Source organism: Dromaius novaehollandiae, chromosome 12 (assembly GCF_036370855.1).
Source record: "Dromaius novaehollandiae isolate bDroNov1 chromosome 12, bDroNov1.hap1, whole genome shotgun sequence".
NCBI classification, from domain to species: domain Eukaryota; kingdom Metazoa; phylum Chordata; class Aves; order Casuariiformes; family Dromaiidae; genus Dromaius; species Dromaius novaehollandiae.
In genome coordinates this window covers 3,890,680-3,913,345 of record NC_088109.1, presented here as the reverse complement: position 1 = coordinate 3,913,345, position 22,666 = coordinate 3,890,680, and the positions used below count along the sequence as shown (strand labels likewise).

At 45.2% G+C, this 22,666-nt stretch overlaps 1 protein-coding gene and 1 non-coding gene across 3 annotated transcripts in view; one reads left to right on the top strand and one right to left on the bottom strand.

Moving 5' to 3' along the window:
- Positions 1-19,222, bottom strand: part of NT5DC2 (5'-nucleotidase domain containing 2) — a 32,411-nt gene extending 13,189 nt beyond the window's left edge. For both annotated transcript variants that reach the window (XM_026106529.2, XM_064518705.1), the window contains exons 1-6: positions 18,851-19,222; positions 10,228-10,412; positions 9,377-9,451; positions 7,326-7,381; positions 5,463-5,556; positions 1,161-1,289 (exon numbers count right to left, since the gene is read on the bottom strand). In XM_026106529.2, the coding sequence (XP_025962314.2) occupies positions 1,161-1,289; positions 5,463-5,556; positions 7,326-7,381; positions 9,377-9,451; positions 10,228-10,412; positions 18,851-19,118 (807 nt within the window). In that variant the 5' untranslated portion in view covers positions 19,119-19,222. The remainder of the gene's footprint in view (positions 1-1,160; positions 1,290-5,462; positions 5,557-7,325; positions 7,382-9,376; positions 9,452-10,227; positions 10,413-18,850) is intronic.
- A 30-nt stretch (positions 19,223-19,252) lies between these two features.
- On the top strand, positions 19,253-22,483 carry LOC112986957 (uncharacterized). Its single transcript, XR_010391192.1, has 2 exons — positions 19,253-19,613; positions 22,121-22,483. It is a non-coding gene; the product is annotated as an uncharacterized LOC112986957 (transcript).
- Positions 22,484-22,666: the final 183 nt, after the last annotated feature.

Here is a 22,666-nt window from a genome sequence, read left to right as displayed (position 1 = left end):
ACCCTGTACTGAGCACAAATCAGACAATGGCAACCACCTACTCTCAAGATTTCAACTAGGAACAAGACCATTTTGATCTCCAAAAGGTCAGAAAACACCCTTGACACAAGACCTCTGAAGTCAGCTGTATCTCCCCTTCCTGTTTTCCCCTACCCCAAGAGAAAATGAACTACAACAACCAAAACCCTAGAAACATGTTAGGGTCTTGCGGGAAATCAGCTGGTATGCTCTTATCGAGCACTCACAGAAGGCCAAAACCTAAGCTCTAATCCTGGGCTGTAGCAAAGCGGACAGGGTGGATCCTTATCACCAAAAAGGCAGCATACACGTAACAACATTTCTGTCACCACAAGACAACCGGACTGTGTATGTACAGGCCATTACTGAAGGATAAGCACTGAATTCCCATAAGGTACAGATCAAAACCCCCTTTCCATAGAGAAAGGGCTGCCATATGCCTTTGCTACCAGGAAAGATGTAGCAACTGTTAACAAATCCAGGACAGCAATCTTGAGTACCTCCTTCTTGCCTATAACATTAATTGAGAAGTAAAACAGCACCCTCAATAGCACTGATAATCCAATACCACCCTTTCAAATGCCTGGAGTGTAGTTGGAGGGCACAATTAGCCTTGGAGTAACTCCCTCTTCAAAACCACAGTCATGCACAGGAAAACACCCTGAAAGGATCAGACTGCTTTCCAAACACAAAGGGAAGGAGTGAACTCCCAGAGTAGGCAAGGGGAAAAACTTCCCTACAGTCACTGTAGCAAGCAAACTGATTGGTTCATGGTCAATGCATGCAGGGTCATGCAGGAAAGCACAGAGCTTGAAAGTCTGCAGAACTGGAAAACATTTACACAAGCTTTGTGACATACTTTCTGGGGAAGGATCTTCAAGCTAACTGGCCTAGGCACTCCTGCAAGAAGTATGTACAGCAAACACCAACTTTGCAGTATAGACAGAGACCCAACACGCCCTGAAAACACAGCTTTGAATATTCCCTGGTAATGCCCTCATCAAAAGAGGCAACGATGTTGTCATATTAGACTACTCACAAACAGCACCTTAGGTTGAGGTACTACAGAGCTCACCTGTGCTAACAAGCTGAAGAGCTCACAAATTTCATGTGAGCTATGGGGCGGTTGACATTTTACTCACAGATATATCCTTGTAAAGATGGACCTGGTCGAACTCAATGCCGTGAGTTATGAAGTAATCGATGACTGAAGAGAGCAGTGTCATTTCAGGAAGAGAAAAAATGTCCATAAATTGCTTAAGCGAAGGACCCTGGAAAGCAAAATATGAATAAGATGCATTAAATGAAAAATGCTACACGACAACAACCCACATCACTCAGGACCATTGGGAAGTCATTCCAGGCTAATAAGAAGAACAAAGCTAATGTGGGAAGCCCCAGCCACTCAGCAGGTGGCCCTCTCTTCTCCGCCAAAGTGCTAACCTAATGCATTAGCACTTCTTGACGAGAGAGGCTTCTCCTTCACAGAAATCATTAAACAAATCCAGCGTTACTAACACCATGCGGCAGGGATGGAGGCAGCAGGGAGTCAGTCCCAGAACACTAACTCTTATTCCGACTCCGTGTCCTTTGCTTCCCACCTGGCCTCCTGCCATTACTGTAGGGTGCCAAAAGACAACGCTCCACTACAGAAGTAGCTATACCCCTTGCTGGAGATGCCCCACTGCTGATCCAAACAAGGCTGTGATTTTGGAGGCACTGGCATCAAAGCTGCTCTAACCATGTTCCAGTGAGGTTTCATAGAGCAATGCAAGAATCACTTCAACAAGCAGTTTACCAATGGCCATCTGCCCAACGTTGGGCCACTATGGAAAAAAACAGAGTGGGCACGTGACAAAGAAGAAGAAACAGAGAGCGAGTGAGAAAGAGTGTGTGTGTGCATGTGTGTGTGGACTTCAGCCCACTTTAGAACTAGCTAGCAATCGAGTGGAAATGGAGAATTTAAACTCTGACCAAGTAATAACTCACCTTGCATTAGGCAAGGCTGTAGCTCTCCATCCATTTGCTAGTTTTATTGTCTATCAATCACAAATCTTTCAGCAGATCATCAGCCAAGTTTGGCTCCAGCATGCCCATCCAATAAAAAAAAAAAAGCTTGTTTATTCAGTAGGTACTACCTGTCTACAGGACTATGGTGAGTCTTGCTGGAGAACTGAAGCTGAAATCAATCATTTTATCTCTCATCGTTCAAGTGCCGGATCAGCCAAGGGAACAGTTATTAAAACCTGGTACATGAAAAGCAATTTGGGAAATACTCAGACCTCTTGAAGAACCCCGTCACCTGAAGCACCCCAGCAATCCAGTCATGTCATGCCTGTGCACGCTTTGCGCTACAACCCTGGCAATCCATGACCGACTGTCACAAAGTTGCAACTCTCTAGGATAACATTGGTCTCTAGGATAACATTGGCATATCAGAAGGCATTTATTATAGCTATGTGAAAAACAAACATGAAGGCAGCATCCAAGAAATCACAGAAGGTACGCATGGCTGAGCTGACAGAAGGCACATGCTGCCTAATGCCAAATATTTGCCGCTGCTGTGTCAGGATGCAACAAGGGTAACATCTTCCATTTAGCCTGGTCTTGTAAGGATAGAACAAGGGACTAGCATTCTCTTTGCAGCACTACTCAAACACAACATTGGGGCAACACAAATTGGGGTAAGAAAGAAGATGTAAAAGGGCAAAGGAATAACAAACAAAATTTTGCCTGCAGTTTGTTACCAAAAAATGCTGCTATCAGAAGGGATGTTGGTGTCCTGAGGATTATACAATTTACATCAATCCAGCACAGGACAACTTGACTTACAGCAGAAGAGAATACAAAGCACACTCCCTGGTTTGGGCCAGGTACTATGCATGGTGGGCTGCTTAGCGATATTCAATGAATCCTTTCAACAGATTCTTGTTTACTTTGATGTACAATTGCTAAGGGAAACCCTTCTTTCACTAGAACGCAGAAAGGTAGTTTCTATTGAAATCACACGGTATAGGATTTAGCAGAGCAGAGCAATGACCTGTTCCTACCTTTCAAGACAGTAAGCATAGAAAAGACAGTCAGGTGTTAGATGCTAACAGCAAAGACTTACCTTGTAGTTAGTTAAGATTCTGATTTCATTATTGTGCCTTGTGCCATCATCCTACAAGGCAAATTTGGCCTCTCCCCCTCCCATTATCAGCCTCAACTTCCCTACAGCAGACACACCAACACAAATCACAGTGAAAACCAGACCCATAGACTTAAAAAGAATGTCACATACAGTTTTTCCACAACACCCACAGATTATCCATCTTCACTACAGGCCAACACTAGTCACACCAGCAGATGCAGCACTAACCCTAGGCAAGATCTGCGCTTACGTGCTGCAGGTGTTTTGGTGCCAGTAGCTGTCCACATATTCCTGACAACAAAGGATCAAGAAAAGCCTTCGGGGAGAATATTTACCTTGACTACATCAATCCTGCTTGTTTTATGCCACGTTGCCTGGAACCACTGGCTTGGCAGACCCTCCTGTTAACCCTTACACAGGCAGCAAGATCAGCACTCAAACTAACAAGGAAAGGGTCAAAGATTAGTAAAGCCTCACACCAACTGCACTGCAACTGCTCACACCAGCAACCACCCTAACTTCTATGCTTTCCCACTGTGTGTCAGCGGCACAGATTGAGCAGGCATTACTGGATTCTAATGTCTTGGGATGTATACTTCCCCCTTCTCCTTAGGAACCATCTATTTGCTCATGGGGTTCATTACGTCTTTACAGAGACGTACCTCCTCTCAGAGAACAAACTATCCCTACTTCCATGGCCAAATGTTATATGGAATTTTTCAATACCCAAGGCTATTTTGAAATGACTGAGTACAGACATCTAATCCAGGAAGCAGGTGGATAGGCTTCAGTAGATACTATTTTGCTCTATATAATGACCTATTCATAACACCATTCTCTAGAGAACAGACAACTTGCACACAAAAGGCTGTTGAAATACTATATTCTTCCATTTTCCTTTTACAACTACTTTTAATCTGGTAAACTGCAGTGCCAAACTGGCCCCTTGAAGCATGACAAATCTCCCTCCCATCCCTGCACAGGGAGAAGCTACAAATGAGATCCTGAATGCAAAGGACTGCTCAAATCAGCAGGCTATGGAACAAGAGTTAGGGCAGGGTATTTTCCTGATGTTAATCCCGCTCAACTGCAAGGGTCCACTGGCTCTTTCACTGTCTGCTCCAATAAAAACCAGGCCAATATAAAGCAGTAATTCCAAAAGGAATTACCACTTGAGCAAGTCTTCTATGATTCTGTCAGGTACTAACTACAAGTCAGAAGAAAACACCTGAGGTAACTGCTATAGCACTATAAAGAAGCACAGAAAGGGACCCTGGCACGAGCCTCTGGTCCTACAAAAGGCCACAAATCAGAGCAGATGTCATGCTTACATTTGTTAAAAAAGAAAGGTTAAGTTATCCCACGTTTGCTAGGAGTAAGAAGAGTTGCACAGCAGGGGCCGATCAAGTGCAGTTTACACATAGATATCAAATTCTAAACAAAAACATCCCAAGTTGCAAACAACACTGATCTCTAAATAGCATATTTGTGTAGCCAGAAGGCAACTGGTCAGATTAATTGTTCCCAAGGAAAAGGCAGAATTCAAAAAGCGACCTTGTTGAGGACTTCACACCATTGACTCAAAAGGTAGCAGCAGAGGAAACCTGCCCTTCTCCTTCCAGCTTCTTTTAAGGCAACTAAACTCACACAGGACAAGAAACAAAGCAACTCCAGGGGCAAAGGGATGTAAAGGCCCTGCTTGCCTACAACACCACACTAAGCACGTGAGGAAGAAAAATCTCTAACTTCCTCCGGTCCAGGTAACCAAATGACTTCTACATCTCCTCCAGCCCTTTACCGTGACAGTAACTTTTCTGCCTCAAAAAAAGCATTCACAGATGCCAATCCTACAAACAGTGAGAATTGTGGGGGAGAACATTTTCATAAAGGAAAAAACCTATCCAAAACCAAAGAGAGAAAGGCACTGCAAGTACCCTGCGCGCACACACACACACACACCCCCTCTCCCTCCCCCACAACTCCCTGCAGACACCAGAGCTGCAAGCTGCCGCGACAGCTTAGGAGCTAGATTTGGCCAAGGAACAGGCAGGGCACATCTACCTATCAGTCTGCAGAGCCATTGAGCCAATAGCCCTGTTGTTTAGCGATGCTTCACGGATAGCTTTCACATGTTAAACTGCTAAATAACCTCTGGGGCAAATTCCCACTAGAACAAAACACAAATCGCAGTTCACGAGGTACTATGCCTTTGTGAGTCAAGGGAAGTCGTTAACATGCTCATACAATTCACTTTTGTTTTCCTAGCTGGTAAAAGAGATGCTGCATCATAGCATTAAAGGGCTTACATTACCTTGCCATAGAAGTCACTCATCTGGTACAGGGGGATGTGCTGTGTACCACCATACAGTTCGATTACCTCTTCATCAGGCACTGGTTTGAGCCCTCTAGACACAAAAATAATATGTCAATAATCACTAGACCCCACAGAGCTACAAACTGCAGAGAAAGAGCAGATGGGATGAACAAGATCCTTTCTAAAATTCAGACACTTCTCTTGGAGAGAGAGAGCGCGAGAGAGCCTGACTCATGTCTGTCATTCTAAAGGTTCACATAAAATCTTCTCCGAGGCATTTTTCAGATACCTTGTTTGTTCCTTCAAGTTAATTGAGGGGCTTTATCTACATTCCAGCCTAGAGAGTTCAGTGCAGAGGTTTCCCTCTGCATGCTAGCAATCTCTCAACGGGACTGCCCCCCAAATAGGCCCCATGATCTGGTTCTGGTAGCACTGGGTAACTGCAGTTTTGGAAAGTTTGCTTCCACAAGTTACATTAGTATTAAATGCAAAGGAAAAGATGCTTCCTATTTTTTCTCAAGATTCTTCATATATGAACAAATTATTTTTTCTTCCTATTCAGTCTTCCTAAGCAAGACAAATCCTTTGCCAACAGATCATTCAACACGGATTACTGTTTTTGTTGAAAACACCATAACCATGGTACAGCTACAAGCTACACCATGCCTGAACACCAGGTTTTCTGACAGCTGCCAGTTTCCCCCTTGCACAGTTTTTGGAGGTAGCAAACTGTTCACTCAACCAGTCAGCAACTTTCCCTTTCTCCTTACTTATTCTATCAAGGTACAGACTCTTAAAAGTTGCCTAAGTTTTGCTTGAAAGCAAAGGACACTTTAGGAAAAAGACATTTCAGGAAGGACACAAAAAAAGGAAACTTTAAGAATAAAAGTTTAAATGAGTTTTCTCTTATAATCTCTTTATGAAGCTGCACTGAAATATGTGGCAGTACCAGAGAATCATAAAAAAACAAGCACTCAAAGAAGCCAATTCCCTCCGATTATGAAACTCCCTTTTTAATATTCTTAGGGTGTTTACTGCAACTGAAGCTTAACAGCAAAAGGGCAGAGTTCAAGAAAAAACACACTGGCTTCCATGCTCAAGAAATACAACACAGTATTTTTCAGGAGCTTTGCTACAGCTACGTATGAATCACTACTTCTCAAGCACCAACCCTATGCCACATAGAGGCAGGGTGTTCTTCCAGTGTCCAGTCCCACAACTTTTTGGACGCAGTCTGTGGAAACAGTCCCTTTGCTCTGCACTGTTTCAGCCAGTAATTCCAATCCACACCCAGTTCTCCTTGGAGAATAACAGAAGAGAAGAAAAATAGGACAAGCTAGCCCTTAAATTAAGCCCAGGTTCTGACATCTCATTACTTTATTGACATATCTGCACTGCTTTAAGCTTTTATTTGCACATCGAGATCACTCTCCTCTTAGCTTCGTGACACAGCAAAGCATACCACTGTTGGGACACGCTGTTGCCATGAGAAGACAGGCCCATATGTAGACCACGTATGGAGGAGTTCTTTCCTAGCTGCATAGTTTACTCACAGATGTTAATCCACGCATGCTGTAGCTGCAACTCTGACACCAAGCAGAGTACGTGAACAGATGTGTCATTAACCATTATAAAAAGTTCCAGGTCTTTCCACCCACACTTGGCTCAAAATGCTTGAGAAAAGTAACTCTCTGCAATTATGTGTAACGTAAGCATTTGAAGCAAGTGGAAACAGGATAAGCCAGACAAGATTGCACTCTGCTTAAAAAAAAAAAAAAAAGTCACGAACCTACATTCAAATTTAGTAATCCACCTTTGCGTATATGGGCATTTACAAAATGACTTTCAAAACTGACAGACCTATATGCTGTCCCCAACTGGACATAATGGAAAGCATCGATCTTCATCAGAAGACTCTGTGAAGAGGGATAGATATTTACTGTTAGTGTTGGGTGAGTTGACACTTAAACCTTATTTAAGATTCAAGTTCCAAGCAAATGACATTTAGAAAATAAAACTCAACATAAACATCACACGCCTATTTTTTTTTTTAAGTATTTTAAGTTTCATTTACCCCTAAACCCCCAACTGCCTTTACACACACCTATCCACACTGTGAGTTTTCATAAGGCCCTCTGGCCAAAAAAAAAAAAAAATCACCTCGCCATGAGTTGAAATATCCCTGCCTGTTACACTCCAAAGTTTGTGGGCAGGGATGCAGTTGAAAAAGAAACAGATAAGACAGTGTTTCTGTGACTCTGACAATCTTTTGTTATCTCCCTTCAAAAAGCACACACATTCCAAAGGAGTCTCTGTGTGCACAAGAGATCTATACGTAGTCACATTTATCTTAAGCACAACTAAGGAGGCAAGTTTGGGCTTCAAGCACAGCTGTGCCTAGTCATTTTCTTTATGCAAGAGCCCTCCCCCCTCCACCACTTCTTTCTCTCCCCAACACATTTAAGCTAAGTTCATAAGGAGACCAGGCCAGTAACATTAGAGCTTTGTCACAGTTTTTGTATCAGACTCCCTATTCATGAACCATCCCTTCTCTTTTTCCCGTCCACCATTCAGAAGCCATAATAGAAGTTCTCCACCACACAGAAAGCAGCCTCACACTAAATCTAGTATTGCTCTGCAAATCAAATGAGGACACAGCATCAAAACTATTTGTCCCTTTCCTACCGCAATGCAAGGTAATTGATTCCACAGAGCGAGCACTCACATTTCTGCATCCCTATGCCATGTAAGTGTAGCTTGTTACACTGTGGGCAGACCTCCCACCACTTTGTGAGGGGGTGCAAGCAAATAATGCTGAAAGATTTACTTGACAGGCAGTACCCAATTTTTCCGTGTTTTGCAAAATCTGATCCTGAGAACAGACGGTTCTCACCCTCTGCTCACTCAAAGGGCACTTTGCTTGGCGAGGCTAGTTGCCTTTGTGTTCCTCTGATAAATTAGCCAGATTTACACAGATAGGAACTGACAGATTAATTTATTTTGCAAAGCCAGAGGTCTACTCTCATGAATGGTCTGCTGCCTTGCTGTCACCTCAGCAAGGACAGGAGACATGGGAAATCTCTATAAAGTTTTTCCTCTTTTTCTCTTTTTTTCCCCTACTGAACTCTCCTACTAGAACGCTTGCAAACTCTCCAGCCTGTACTGCCTGCTTCCCTGAATTTGCTCAAAGCTCACCATAACCAAGCTCCCAGCCCTACTTTGGTCCGAGCTGATTGCCTGGCTGCAGCAGACAGCATGACATTACTGGGCATTGAGCTTTTATGGAGTTGTTTCAAAGAACTGGAAAAGGGTTAAAGCAAATGCTTGCACTTTGCTTGCCTGTGCTCCTAAGCTTGCATCTCAAGTAGCTTGGATCTTTTTCTAGGCACTCCTATTCTTTGGAGGGGAGGGCGGAGGGGGAGGGAGAGAAAAAAAGAGAGCTTCCTAAAGCATTCTCCTGACAAGGCATTTCTATCATTAGAATAAGACATAATGCCCCTCCTAGCAAGTACTAGTTGTAAATATAGGTCTGAGGTTTGTCTTTTTAATATCCTGAAAGATAGAAACGATCACACAAACAAGCTTGGTTTTCTTAGCTTGTGCAAGCTTCTTGGGTTACTTAGCTTGTGGAAATAACTGACTGACTTTTAAATCAGCACAGATGTTTACCAGAGATCCTCGCTAAAGAGTCCCATTATGCTAGAGGCTATGAGAACACAAAAGACATCGTAGCCTTGGGAAGCTCATAAGCAAAAAAGACCCATACAATGAAATATACAGGCACTCAGACTATGTATTTCACTGACAATTTTGTGATCAATGTTTCTGTAAGCAATTCTACTGAATTTCTACTAAAAACACATTCATGTATGGAAGAAAAAGTCCAGGAGGCTGAACTTAGCACATCTTACCTTTTGTACATCATAGTGAAGTCCACGTATGGCAAACCCTGGAATGTAGTCATACTTCCCAAGCCCTTCCGGATACTGGGAAGACACATAACAACAACATCATCAGAGACATAAGTGCTGGGTATCAACACAAATATTTTGCCCGTTGAACTGGCTTAGGCCTACAAGTTTTCTCACAACAAGCATGAACTGACCAAGGAGAAAGACATAAAGGATCAGCTAAAAGCCCTACAGCAAAAAAGGAAATACTTCCCCAGAAATACTTCATCTCATGTAAGGAACACTAGGGAAAACATAACAGACTCCATCAGGCAGTGAGGAGACTTCAGGTAAGCTCCATTCAATGCATATATGTGGCAAAGCAATGGCACTGCAGAGCCACTCGAAAAAGACATGACCAGAAGAAAATGCGTAGAGCAGTCACCTATTGCAAATAGGGTATTCATTACAGGACATGGTATACGGTGTCATCCACATTAACCTCTGCATGTCTAGTCCTGTTCAGCTTCAGTGCTGGCCCACAGTCCATGTTTATCCAGCTTGGGTACCCCAAACCCGCAATTCTGTGTGCCTATTTCCAAAGTTAGGGAAAAGAGAACAGATCTTTCTAGGCTAAGGTTCCTTCTCCGTACTTACAAAACCTCAGAAATACAGAGCACATTAAAATGTCCCAAAGGAGATTAATTCCAGATAGAGACAAAAACTTCTGCAATCAAAGATTGTGAAACATGGAGTTTATCTCAGTAAAACACGTAATTGACACATGTGCACAATGCTGCATTTTACAAGCGAGTCTGGGGAGTCGCAAAGACAGCTGTAAGATTGAATGCAAATTCTCGGCAGATCATTACCTTGAACTGTTCTATCAGGATATCCCTGGCAGTGTTGAAAATCATAGAGTGTAGTAAATTAGAATACTGCGCTAATGTGTAATCGTAGTCAAAGCCATATATCTCAACATCTCCCAGGCTGATCTCGTTGTTAGCGTAGATGGCGGCTGGATTGAGGAGATTGCAGACTCCTGGTGGAAGGAGATCTAAAGGGGGGAAGAGGAGAGGTTAGAGGAACTGAAGGGACCACTGAAATGTCAACTCTCCATCCTGAATCTGGCAGCAGCTGGAAGTACCACACAGCAGCAGCAAAGGACCACAGTTCTGCTGTCGAAGCCTGCTGCAGTTAAGTAGCTCAAATATTCCTCCCCATGAGAAAACGCACTGTGAAACCTCCAGCTGTGCTTGGTGACCGTGCTAACCATTTTAATTAAGTAAGCCTGACCTTTTGCAGAAGACAGAAAACAATGTCCTGAGGTCCCTGGCCTACATAAAACAGAGCAGACCAGGATTTTGAACCATCAAATTTCTAGCTTACAGCAGCTGCATGTTCAACGGGCTCACCTATGTGAAAGGCAGCTATAACATATCACCAGAAAAACATGTCAGCATATCATCAGAAAAACATGTTCTTCTCTCTTGGAATTCAAACAACACAAACAAGCTAACTCTCCTCTTAGAGGAACCTAGACTTCAAACCAGAAATGTTGAAGTTAGCCTTTTGGCATTTGTTCCCCACAGAAGCAGCCGGACTTCACCGAGCAATCCTTCAGCTACAGTTTGGCATTTGTTTTTTTAAAGACAGGATAAAGCAAGGTTTTGTACAAAACCCCACAAATGTGAAAAACATTAAACCACACTCTTGGAACACATAATACTGATAGCAACAAGTTATCTGCTTTGCTCTGATAAACAGCTGTGGAAACAGCTCAGTCCACGCACGCAGTTTGTCACTTCAGAACAGGGTTACCATTCAAGATGTCTGTGAATAACACTTCGCTCCCTGGACCGCAGGGAAAATGGGGGTTAAGTGACCTAGCAGCTGAAGTATCTTTTTCAGAGCTAGTCTAGAGAGCTCAGAGCTCTCGCTACACTACAATAGGAAAGGCAGGAACAGACCCCCCTCAAGCTTCCTGCTCTCAGAGCTGTCCATTGCAAGATGAGATGGAGCAATAAAAATAGATCCGTGTAATGGATTCCCTGGTCACATCCACTTTGAGGGACAGAGAAGGGAAGGAGAGATTCCCTCCCCCTTCAAAGACTGGTAATTTCCTCTTTGAATGATGGGAGAAGAACAGACATTCTCCGGACCCATCAGCGGGCAGGCTTTTTCCGCTACTCACCTTAACTTTTGGCTTTTAGCAAGAAGCCCTGCACTGGCTTCTTTAGCACTTCCTTGCTATAAAATGAAGTTTCATATGAATCTAGAACAAAACAAGTATTATTAGAAAGCAACAGCAGCCATTCCCAATCGAGAGGTGGGCTGGAACTATTACAGAACTTAAAAACAGTACATGTTTTAGGTAAAAATCCAAAGTACATTTGGGAGGACTAATCCAAAGAGGTGACCAAAGAAACAGAGGATTCAGATATATCATTATGTTACCTATTTTTCAGGGGAAAGCAGCATTACAAAAACATATCCAATCCTCTCCTTTTCTTTGGCCTTCAACTGCATTTCACCAGACCAACTAGAAAGGAATTGCAAGACCAGAAAGCAGTATTTTAAGGAAAGAGGACTGACTTACCGCCTACACAGCAAGAACAAGAGCCCTCTTTCAGTCACTCTGCTGGTGGCAAATTTCCTGGAAGGGGCTGAGGAGAGTGAATACAGCCAGAGAAAGCACTTTGCACTGGGTTTTCAAAAGGTAGGAAATGTAAAAGGATTCAGATGATCACAACTTCCATCCTCTCATCAAAAATGCTTTCTACACCCTAAACAGAGAGACCTCCACTTCCCGTCCTCACCTCCGGATGACAACCTGTGGGAAGATCTGTTTCTAAACATATGCTGTGATTTGGGACGGAGTGACTGAAGGACATTATTTTGCTTCTTAACAAGGAAAATGACACAATCCTAATCACATCACAGAGTAGATATGCAGTGCTTTCTTATCCTCATGAAAGCAGTTCTCGTTAGGACAACTACACCCCACTTGCTGCTACCATATCCCTACAAAGAGATGAAGCTCTTCCATCCTTTGCCATTTGCTAACAGATTTGCGACAACGCATTTGCATAGCCTAACAGCAGCGCAAAATACCACTGCCCGTGACCTGTCTCTCCCACTGCAGAAGACATAAGACACATCCAGATGCAACAACGTGCCAGCTGCAATGTTTGCAAAAATGCAATCCGTACCAGCTGGGAGAACCAGTACGATTTTGTCACAGGGAAAGGGTTGTCTGAGATTAGCCAACCACATGGAGCAAGCCCTACCTGTGATCAGAACCACGAGCAGTAACTTTGTGGCATGTTATGACCTATGGAGTATATTTAGACCCACCAGACGAAGCCACACTCCCCGACAGCCTCAAACCTGCACAGCCTGTCTCTGTTCTCCAGCAGCCTCCTGCCCAGCTAATTTTATCCCACTCAGACATTTTGCCACAAACTTAAATAGCATGTTCTTGCTTTTCTCACTAAAAGCTGAAGATGTGCACTCTAGCAAAAATGTTTTATCATCATTGGTTCAAACTGAATGTGCTCCCTGCATACTCTTCCCGCAGCACCGCACAAAGGTATCCCCTTGCTGTGTTTTCCATCACACATCATCATCACCAAACCAAACTCTTACTTACAAACTTACAAACAACTTACTATGAGCTGATTCTTTCCACACAGTCACCCTCCACCTTAATTTACAGTAGTTGCAAAGCCCCTGATATCCTAGAGAGATGGAAGATTCTCTTCACTGAAACCAAGTTTATGCTATACATTTAGCTGAGTGCAAATACCAGTTTGCAACATCCCACAAGAATACGTGCACGGCACATAGGTGGTCAGGACACAGGCCTGTCGTATTGAATCTCCTTAGAAATGATTCCTTCTTTTGCAGCCATCTCGGATTACTTCCAAATCATGATCCTCATCCATCCTTTTCACAGCATGGCATTATCGACGCAAGGTATCCAGATGGCTAACTGTTCTTACAAATGTGACAGACACACAACGATTGTACCAAACCTCCTTGGGAGGAGATGCAAGGGACACATTCCAGGAGCTGTAGCGAGCTGTCAGTTCTGAACTTCTCACCACGCCACGGACACAGTAGGAACTCATCCCTTGTTAAATCTTTGCTCACGCAGTCAGTCAAGTCAAAATCCTCGTCTCTTCAGAAATCCCACAGTCTAGCACTGAAGGCAACAGAGTGGTCACCCCTCAGCCTCCTCTTTACTCTTATGCAGCCTCTCCGCAGGTTCAAACTACTGAAGGGAAGGGACAGAAGCTGGGTGCGTGCTGAGTTCATAGCAATGCTGTCGTGATGGACAGTTGGCTATCAGCGCTTCCTTACTTCCCCGCACTGGAATGTACGGTGGGATGGCAAGATCGGTTTCAAATCATAACCAAATACGGATTTTGTTTTTAAGATAATCACCTTGTGGGTTACAAATTCTGAATGCTTAAGCAAGTCCTGGGCTTCAGACTTGGAGCTGCTGCTCCGCTGAGAGATTCAGCATGTAATCTGCCAGGGATCTTTGCCTCAATTTGCATGGCAATCACCAAGTCAAACCAAAAAATCGACACCCTCCAAAACCCAACAAAGATGCTATTCTTCAGGAAAGACAGCTTTTGCTTTTGCTCTGCCAATACACCAAAAGAGATGTTTGTTGGAGAGAGAAGACAAATTACAGCAAGAAAAAACAAAATAAAAAACAGTTGTTGGTTCTTACAAAATAATGTTATTTGCAACTACTCTTTCCATCTGAATCCCAACTGGAAAGGGAGACAGTAACACATAGTTAGACACAGTCTGCTCAGCACTTCACCCAGGAAGTATGATCTAAAAGAGAGCTGCTGTGCATATATCTGAGAAAGGAGGGGGAAAAAAAAGAGGTATTGCAACAGATCAAATCCCTGGAATTTGCATGCTTGCAATTTGTTCTGATTTGCAACTCTGCTGTTTTTTAGGGAAGTGTCTTTATATCCATGCAGATATATAGCACTCAGCAACGTCCAGCCCCCTCACAATTATAATGCATGACGAACCTCAACAGCAAAGTCAGACAGACCACAAGAAGGCATGTACGATCACGCACCGTTTTTACGCTTGGACATAAATGCAAGGTAACCACACAACGTCTTCCACTTTGTTTTGCTAGCACGAATCACTGAACAGCTAGCTGCTGAAGTTGGCATCTCCTCAGACAGCACAAGCGCCTCTTCCCAGGCAATAGCCCACAATTGCTACAAAGTAATAACACTCAATTCCCAGCATGACAGCGGAGATGGAAACAAATGCAGGTAATTAAGGGTGAACGACTGTTGGAGACCTCGAGATACCACATGGCCCTGTCTGATTTGAGAAATGATCCAGTCAGGGAGGTGCTTCACTGAGCTCCCAGGGGTACCGATGCTATCGCACAGGAAACGCTTTTTCTCTCAGCCTCACAGCCAGCATGCTGGTTAAGAATGATACGTAAAAAAGGCAATTTATACACAGCTCTCACATCCTTTGTACTCCCAGAGGTCTACTGTAGCAGATATCTGCACTAACTTCTTTGTAAGACTAGCTTTCATTTACCAGCGAGGAAAAGAGCAATACTAAAAAGCACACGGCCACAATTCTCCATCTTCTTCATAAATCAAAAAGTTCCTTTGCACGCTTGCTTTCTAAAGGCAAACAGCCAGTTTTCTCCTTCCCACTTCAAAGTACCTCTTCAGCCTTTTGAAGTGCTGTTCTGCCCTATTTCATGGCAATGCCTACCACACATTTCAACAAGCCAAAACAGACACCTCTCCCGGGAGGGCAGGCTTGGCCTCGGCAGGCAGAAGTATTACGTAAGGAGTATGAAATGGCAGAGGAACAGGGTTAAAAGAACACTGCAAAATACTTTGGAGCACCATCTTCAATTCAAACAATTACACCTAAATACTTTGGGGTTTCTCTCAAATGAAATCTACAGGAACCAAAAGTAATACTAAAAAACACCATTTTATTCAAAAACGACATTTTTTGTATTCACAAAGGCACTGGACAAATGCCTGTACCACCGTTCTTTGCAAGCAAAGGCCTTTATATTTAGGAAGGCAGAACTTGGAAGTTAGTGTAACTGGTCACACTCCCAGTACTGGTGCTATTTCTGATCTCCCATGCCAGCTCAAACTAGCAGATGCCACAACTTGCAAAACATGCGCAATAACTAAGTGACTTGCAGGTCAGAGAGCTAGGGCCTTAGTCTTTACGCCCGCTCGAGATACGGAACCCAATCAGAGTCAAGATGTGCTAGACTGCAAAAGCCGCCTCTCCGCTGTGCTGGAATCGCCGGTGGAACAGCCGCGCCAAAGTGGCTTCTCTCGCAACGTACCCGATGCGATGGAGCATGCTACTGACTGTGGCTTGCAACTTGATTTAGAAGCAAAGATATCTCTTGATCCGCATAAACTAAAAAGAGCAAGAACCAACTCTAACCTACATCCCCAGCGTTACCAATGCCTAACCAAATTCGCACCATCCTTACTGCAAACTTGTCGATGTTCTCAGCAGTTCTGGCATCTAACCTCACTCAAGCTTGCCACATGGAGGCAAGAAGGTAACAATTACTTTAAAGTTTTCTCAGGAAATCTGATTTGTTGTAGCTAGCTACAAGTTTAAAAGACCTAGGAAAAACATACTCATTTCCTCACAGCCAAATCTTCACTTGCTTTCCAGCTCCACTGAGTTTCAAGATTGTATGTTTCCTAGGCTGCAAAACTTGTGACATTGCTTACTAATAAAACAGAACATCCTTCCCTGACATTTTGGGTATCATCAGACGAAAATACCGTAAGTCTTGAACTACACCATCGTCCTGACTCTTTTGTCAGAGAAAGAAAATCACATTAAGTAAAAGCAGTATTCTTAAATTATTACAGGGAATGAAATACCATCTTAAGAGTCAGTCTTGCAAAAGATAGAGGGGAAACAAATAATGGAGAGAATGACTTCCCTTGGCCCAACCCTACAGGGAGATTTTACCTTAAAGCATATACTGCTCATTTTCCCAGAGGTGCGTTTCTCAAACTGTTCTAGGCTCTCTGTCGTTAATACCTAGATATTGCAGTCTCCTTATCTGAATGGCAAGTATGAAGTCAATCGGTTTTTCAGTATTTACAGTATTTGGACTGCAACGTACTAAAAGAAACTATATTAAATAAGTAAAAACAGCACAGTTGGCGTAGCTATGTTTTTGTATCACCGCCTTCACAATGGATAGAACATAGAAGCGCACTTCTGCAAAGCTGAGGACTTCCGATGTGTCAGCTCTTGCTACCAAACCTGCACCACCACTAAGCTTTGCTGCCTACCCAAGATGCTCTCTTCCTACACACCTTTCCCTATCCAGCTCAATCAGGATTTACCACTGGAATCTGCTCTGTGCAAAAATGTAGGCTGTAAGCAAAACCTGGCTTGAAATCACACAATAAATTCTACTGACAGGGACATCTTTCCCAAAACTGAGAGCGATAACTGACAGAATAAAAAGGCGGAGTTTCAGAGACTGTGGGAGTAGATGGCACCACAGATTTTTTTAGAGATCTTCTTAACCTTGACGTTGATGGATCAAAGGGCGACAATGTTTTCAACACAACCAACCTTTCGAATCCCTAGTCCAACCACGGAGGCTCATTTTTATATCAAAGTTAGAAAGGAAGGAGAACAAAGGAACAGACTGATGCCAGATTTGGCACAACTCAGTTTAGTTGTCAAAGCAGCAGTCAAAACCAACTTGGACCAACTTTGTTTATGCCTTCTCTTGACAAGACCTGAATAACAGTACAGTCTTGAAATTTCGGTTTGGGGAGCTATTACTTAAACAAACGAGGGCCTCCTTAGCTAACATCGTGTAACATCAGACAATCACCTGAAGATTTGTAAAGCATCTACTCTGTCTACAAATGGGCTATTTCATCTAACTTCATCTTGCATCTTTAGTCCTGCTGATTAATTCTCCATCTAGAGAAACAGCTCTACCACACGCACTCCAAATTGTAACTACGTGAACACAGACACCATAATCTGTTGCGTAATAAAGCGAGCATTTTGCCAAGAGACCACGATATTGACCTATTTGCATTTATACCACTACGGAAAAGAAAAATGACTTTGAGGATATTAAGGTCCAAACATCACTGCAACTCTTGCAAGCTGAAATTTCTTTCAAGTCATAGGGCTAAAACCACAACGCAGTCTTACTGCAGGGACTTAACGTTAAGCTGCAGCACTTTGTCGACACACTGTACTTCCTTTAGTGGATCAGGCAAAGGAACACATACCCTGCAAAAGCTGGAACACAACAGGCTGAGACAGAGGATGCCAACGGATCAGCGGCCAATTTCTTTACATCTGTGTGTCACAAAGGACTCTAGATTTTATGTCAAATTTCATGTACTGGCAGGCGGGGAGGAATCAGTGACAGAACATGCCAATCTCCGAATAGCAAGATGGTTCCTCTAGAGGCCGACGCCTGCCTGCCTTCCTTTACCAAGGCCTGACATAAACAAAGAGCTAACAGGGAGCTATTTAACAGCAGAGACAAAGTCACACTAGTTAGATGTCTACGGTGCTTACCTTCGATGTTACAAGAACTGACAAATCGAGAAGAAAAATTTCCCTGGCATCATGCCGTTAAAGCTAGTGTCTCACATCTTGAGAATTTAATACAGCAAAGATCTGCTGCTGCCCGAAAGACCACCATCCTGTTTTTATACATGGACAGATCCAGCAAGCGGCATGAGTTTCCTCCTTGCTCAGCAAGACGTCGAAGATCCCATACCTGATGGACCCAAGTAACATCTCAGTCAGAGGAGCAACAACACGCATGTATGAGAGAAAGGCATTTCACATCAGCAGCACAAACTGAACTCAGACCAGTAGTTCAGGACCAGGAGACAACTCAGCAGCTGTAGCATCGGTCTTCTCCACGCTCGCTCTCAGGCCAATGGCTTACACGTTGAACCCTGCTGGACTCTTCACATCAGACAAGACGACTGACTATTTGTCCTAGTCTAGCCATATTTCTGTCTGCCAGACAATGGCAAATTAGGGAAAAACATAACAAGCCCTTCAGTCAGGCCGTCCACCACAACGATACCCGAACTGAGGGGGGCCAACTGTGCAGGAGCCCCCTATATTCTGCACGTCCTCAAACACCGAGACCAGCAACAGCGCATTTTCAGACCAAAGTCGCTGATGGGGAAAGGGAGACCAGGGCCCGATTTCGGGCGAAAAGAAACGATCGGCCTAGAGACAGCCCGGACGGGAGCGACCAGGCAGGCAGATGGCACTGCCGGGACAAACCCCGCCGCCCCCCGGCGGCTGCACAGCCGCGGACGCATCCCCAGCGCTGCCGCGCGGAAAGGCACCAAATGCAAGGGGAAAAAAAAAAGAGAGAGGAAAGCCCGGGAGGACGTGGCAACGCCGGCGCCCGGGGGCGGCCCTTACCGTACACCAGCTTCTTCATCTCGTGGTAGCGGGCCCACAGGTAGGTCTTGGTGTCGGCTCCCTCGGCCGGGACGGGCTGGCTGCCGGCGGCGGGGCCGGGCTCGGCGTGGCGCCGGGCTCTGCCGGGGACCGCGGGGGGCTGGCCGTGGCCGCCGTCCCCGGGGCACGGGCCGCTCCTGGAGCGGCAGCTCTGGCAGGAGACGGCCACGGCGAGGAGCCGCGACCCGGCGCCGCCGCCTCTCCGCAGAGCTCTGCCGAGCGCCGCCATGGGCCCGGCCGCGCCGCGCTGCCCGGGGGGAGCCGGCACACGGCTGCCGGGGCTGCGGCGCCGCCGCCGCCGCGCTCCTCGCCGCCCGCCGCCGCGCCGCCGCCGGCCAATCCGCGCCGCCGCCCCGCGACGGGGCCGGGCCGCCGCCCCGCCCCGCCCCCGGCCGCGGCGGGGGGCAGCGGGCACAGCGCTCGCGAAGGGCGCGGCGGCGGCTGCCGCCGGGGAAGGGGCGAGGCGGGCGGAGCGGCGGCGCCGGGCCGGGGCCTGTTCGTGCCGCTGTCTGTCACCGCGGAGCCCCGCCAGCCTCAGGCGTGGGGGGGGGGGCGGGGGGGGCGCCCCTCCGCCGCTGCCCGGCCCCGCCCCGCCCCCCGGCGCGGCTCCCGCCAATCGGGCGAGGCGGGCTGCCCGAGGCGGCGTCACGTGGCGGCGGAGCACGCCCTCCCGCGGCGCTGTTGCCGGGGCTCGCGCTGCTCTGCCCGGCCGCTCTCGCCGGAGGTGAGGGGCGCGCGATGCGGGGGGGCGGGGGGGGGGTCGCGCGCGAGGCGCCTTTGCTGATTGGCTGCGCGCTCCGCCGTCCGGGGAGGGGTCGGAGAGAAAGGCGGGGGCGGTTACGGCCGTTGGGAGCCGTTGCAGCTGCGGGGGGGTGGGGGCGAGGTCGGCGCTGGGCGCCCCGTTACTCTGCCCCCATCGGGCGGGAGGCTGCGGCTCTGTTCGCCGTGCCCCCCACAGCGGCCGGGGCGCGGGTGCCGAGGGCTCCTCCTCGCGGTGTGGTTTGGCCTCGGCGCGTTGGGGGCTGCTTTACGTTGCGTTCCTCCTTTCATACGCCCCCGCTTCCTTGTTGTTGTTTTGGTTTTGGTTTGCTTTGTTTTTTAATCAGTTCCTGAAGTCGCTGCCCCGGACCCGGTCATGCTGGTAAGCAAGAAGGTGAAGCGCTTCTTGCAGCTGGTGCCCGGGAAGCAGCGTTTCGGTGTTTACCGGTTCCTGCCCTTCTTCTTTGTGCTCGGGGGAGCGATGGAGTGGTTCATGATTAACGTCCGTATCGGCAAGGAGACGTTTTGTAAGTGAGGGTCACAGGGCGGCGGCTCGTCCCCACACGGGGCTCTGTAGAAGGGGTGCTCGCTGCCGACGCGTGACTGACGGCGTACTGCCCTCCCCGCACGCACAGCTCCTTTCTTAGCTAAAGGCTCTGGCAGTCCTGGATCAGCCACGTGCTCTGATCCGGTATTGTGCTCCACGGCATCTCTAGAGGTCAACATAATGTAGACGATTCTGCTTGAAGAGAGGAAAGGAGGAAAAAAAAAAAAAAAAAAAAAGGAATAGCGAGGAGGGTCTGGTGTGGTGTCCTGACCTGGAGGACTTTAAAGATATTCAGAAAGTCAGCCGATTGTCCCGCTAGTGTGGGTTCTGCACTCCAGATTCTGCCTCTCTAGCAGTAGTAGGAGAGACTGTGCACCTTCCCCAGCCCCCAATATTGGGTTTACAATACTAAACTAGGATTTTTAACCCTGAAAAAGTCTCTTTTGGTTTGTCAGAATTTAGGTGTGGGTTCATCTGAAACGTGGATTTCTTAAAGTATAATTGAAAACAAAGTATGAAAATGAGTCATAACTTTTTTCAGTTAATGGCAGTTTCTAGAAGTTGGGGCATTTAGGTTTTTTTGTGGTGCACTTTTCCCTTTAAGAAGTCTCACTATCAGAAAAAGGAACTGTAATGTTTCAGCTCTATTGTGTGTTATGTGAAAATACTTCAGTTTTCATGGGAAATCTATTTGTGATTCTCCTATAGAATAAAACAGCTTGATACAGTTTCCACAGCTGACCCTCCCTGCAAACAAAATCACTCTGCTTCTCATGCTCACTTTTGAATGCTTGGGTTTGCAGTCTTTTTTTTTCAACTTAATATTTTCTTTGGCATACATACATGTATAGCACTAAAGTCAGATTAGAAACTAAAGTGTATCAGCTGTGTAGCATCCGTTACATTTTAACACAAGCCTTGTCGTCTTGCAAAGAATGCCATGCCTAAGCAATACTGTAATACAGTAATAGAAATTGTGTAGTTTAACCTTATTGCTGCTCAATAATCCATGCAAAATGGTAAATTTGGGGGGGTGGGCAGTGAGAGGTTTTTATCTGGCCAAAGATAAGCTATGGCTTACTGCTGCAGTAAAATATAGGTCTAAGGCTTCTACACCTCTTGAACAGTAATCTGCTCCTTCAGCTCACAAGCACTGTACCTATAGTTATTTTTCTACTGCGTATGCCACTTCCATTCCCTGAAGGAGAAAGGAAAGGATTTTTGTAGAAATGGGAGAATTCTACCTTTATACAGTTGTTTGACCTTGCTGATACCACATCAAAGCAGGGATACAGTTTCGTAACTGTGGTCACTGTCTCTGTTCCTTGCTGATATGGTCAGGGCCTTCCGGAACAGTGCTTCTGAGTCAAGTGTATCTTCAGAATAACAGTTATTTTGGACTTCTAACAACTACAAGCAGAAATCACTGGATTACTTTTACTTCCATCACCTTTAAGGTTGGATATTTTGGGGAGGGGGTAGGCAGGCAGGATGGCTAAGATGACTGAAGTTGTGTATATTTATTTGCTTTTAAGAAAAGCCAGAATATTGAAGCCATGCTAGCAGACCATAGGCATTGGACTTTGTGTCTATAATTTAATTTAACCTTTGGCTTCAGCTAGTTTGGCAATTGTCTACTTTCCCATGAGAGTAATTAAAAATAAAAGAAATTATCACACTGGAAACTTCATTTTCTTGTAAGAACATTTCCTCGAGACCGAGGGGAAGAGCTTTAGCCTAGATGGGAGGAAGAATGAGCTATTTTTAAGAGGTAAAAATGATTCATGTTAGCTTTAATGTTCAGTTGCCTGTCAGTGTCTGCAAGAGGAAATGGGATTGAAAAATTTAAAAGGAGATGATAGACTTTATACATTTAGTACCATCATGCTCTTGGAAATTGCTAATACAATATCTTTTTCTGGCAGATGACGTTTACCGTAGGAAACGGTCTGAAAGACAGTATGAGGCGAGGATGGAAAAAAATGAATTTTAGCTGAAACATTTCAAGATGGATGTCCTGAATTCTTCAACCATATTAATATCAAAGAAACATTACTGCCATAGGAATGGTAGGTGCAAGATTTTATCTCTGCAAGATGAATTGTGATCCACAAGTTTGTGATAAAGTTTAAAAAATTTTGGCAGTATGTTCTTCTACCATCCACTTAGTTTTTTATTTTTATTTTTTTAAACCAAATGCAGCAGTGAAAAGTTGATTGCATTTAGGCTTCTGCCACCTATTTAATGTTTGTTTAGTTACTTTAAATAAACTAGATTGAGCAAACAGAGTCCTGCTACCACTTTTCTCTGCTTGATGATTGCTTTGTATTGATGGAAACTGCTCTCATCTTGGATTTGTTTTCTTTCCCATATAGCATTATATTAACCGGACAAAATAGCACAGGGTTTATAGATCAGTGTTTACTTTTCCATATTGCATTTGAAAAGACATCTCTGCGTTTAGGCTCAGC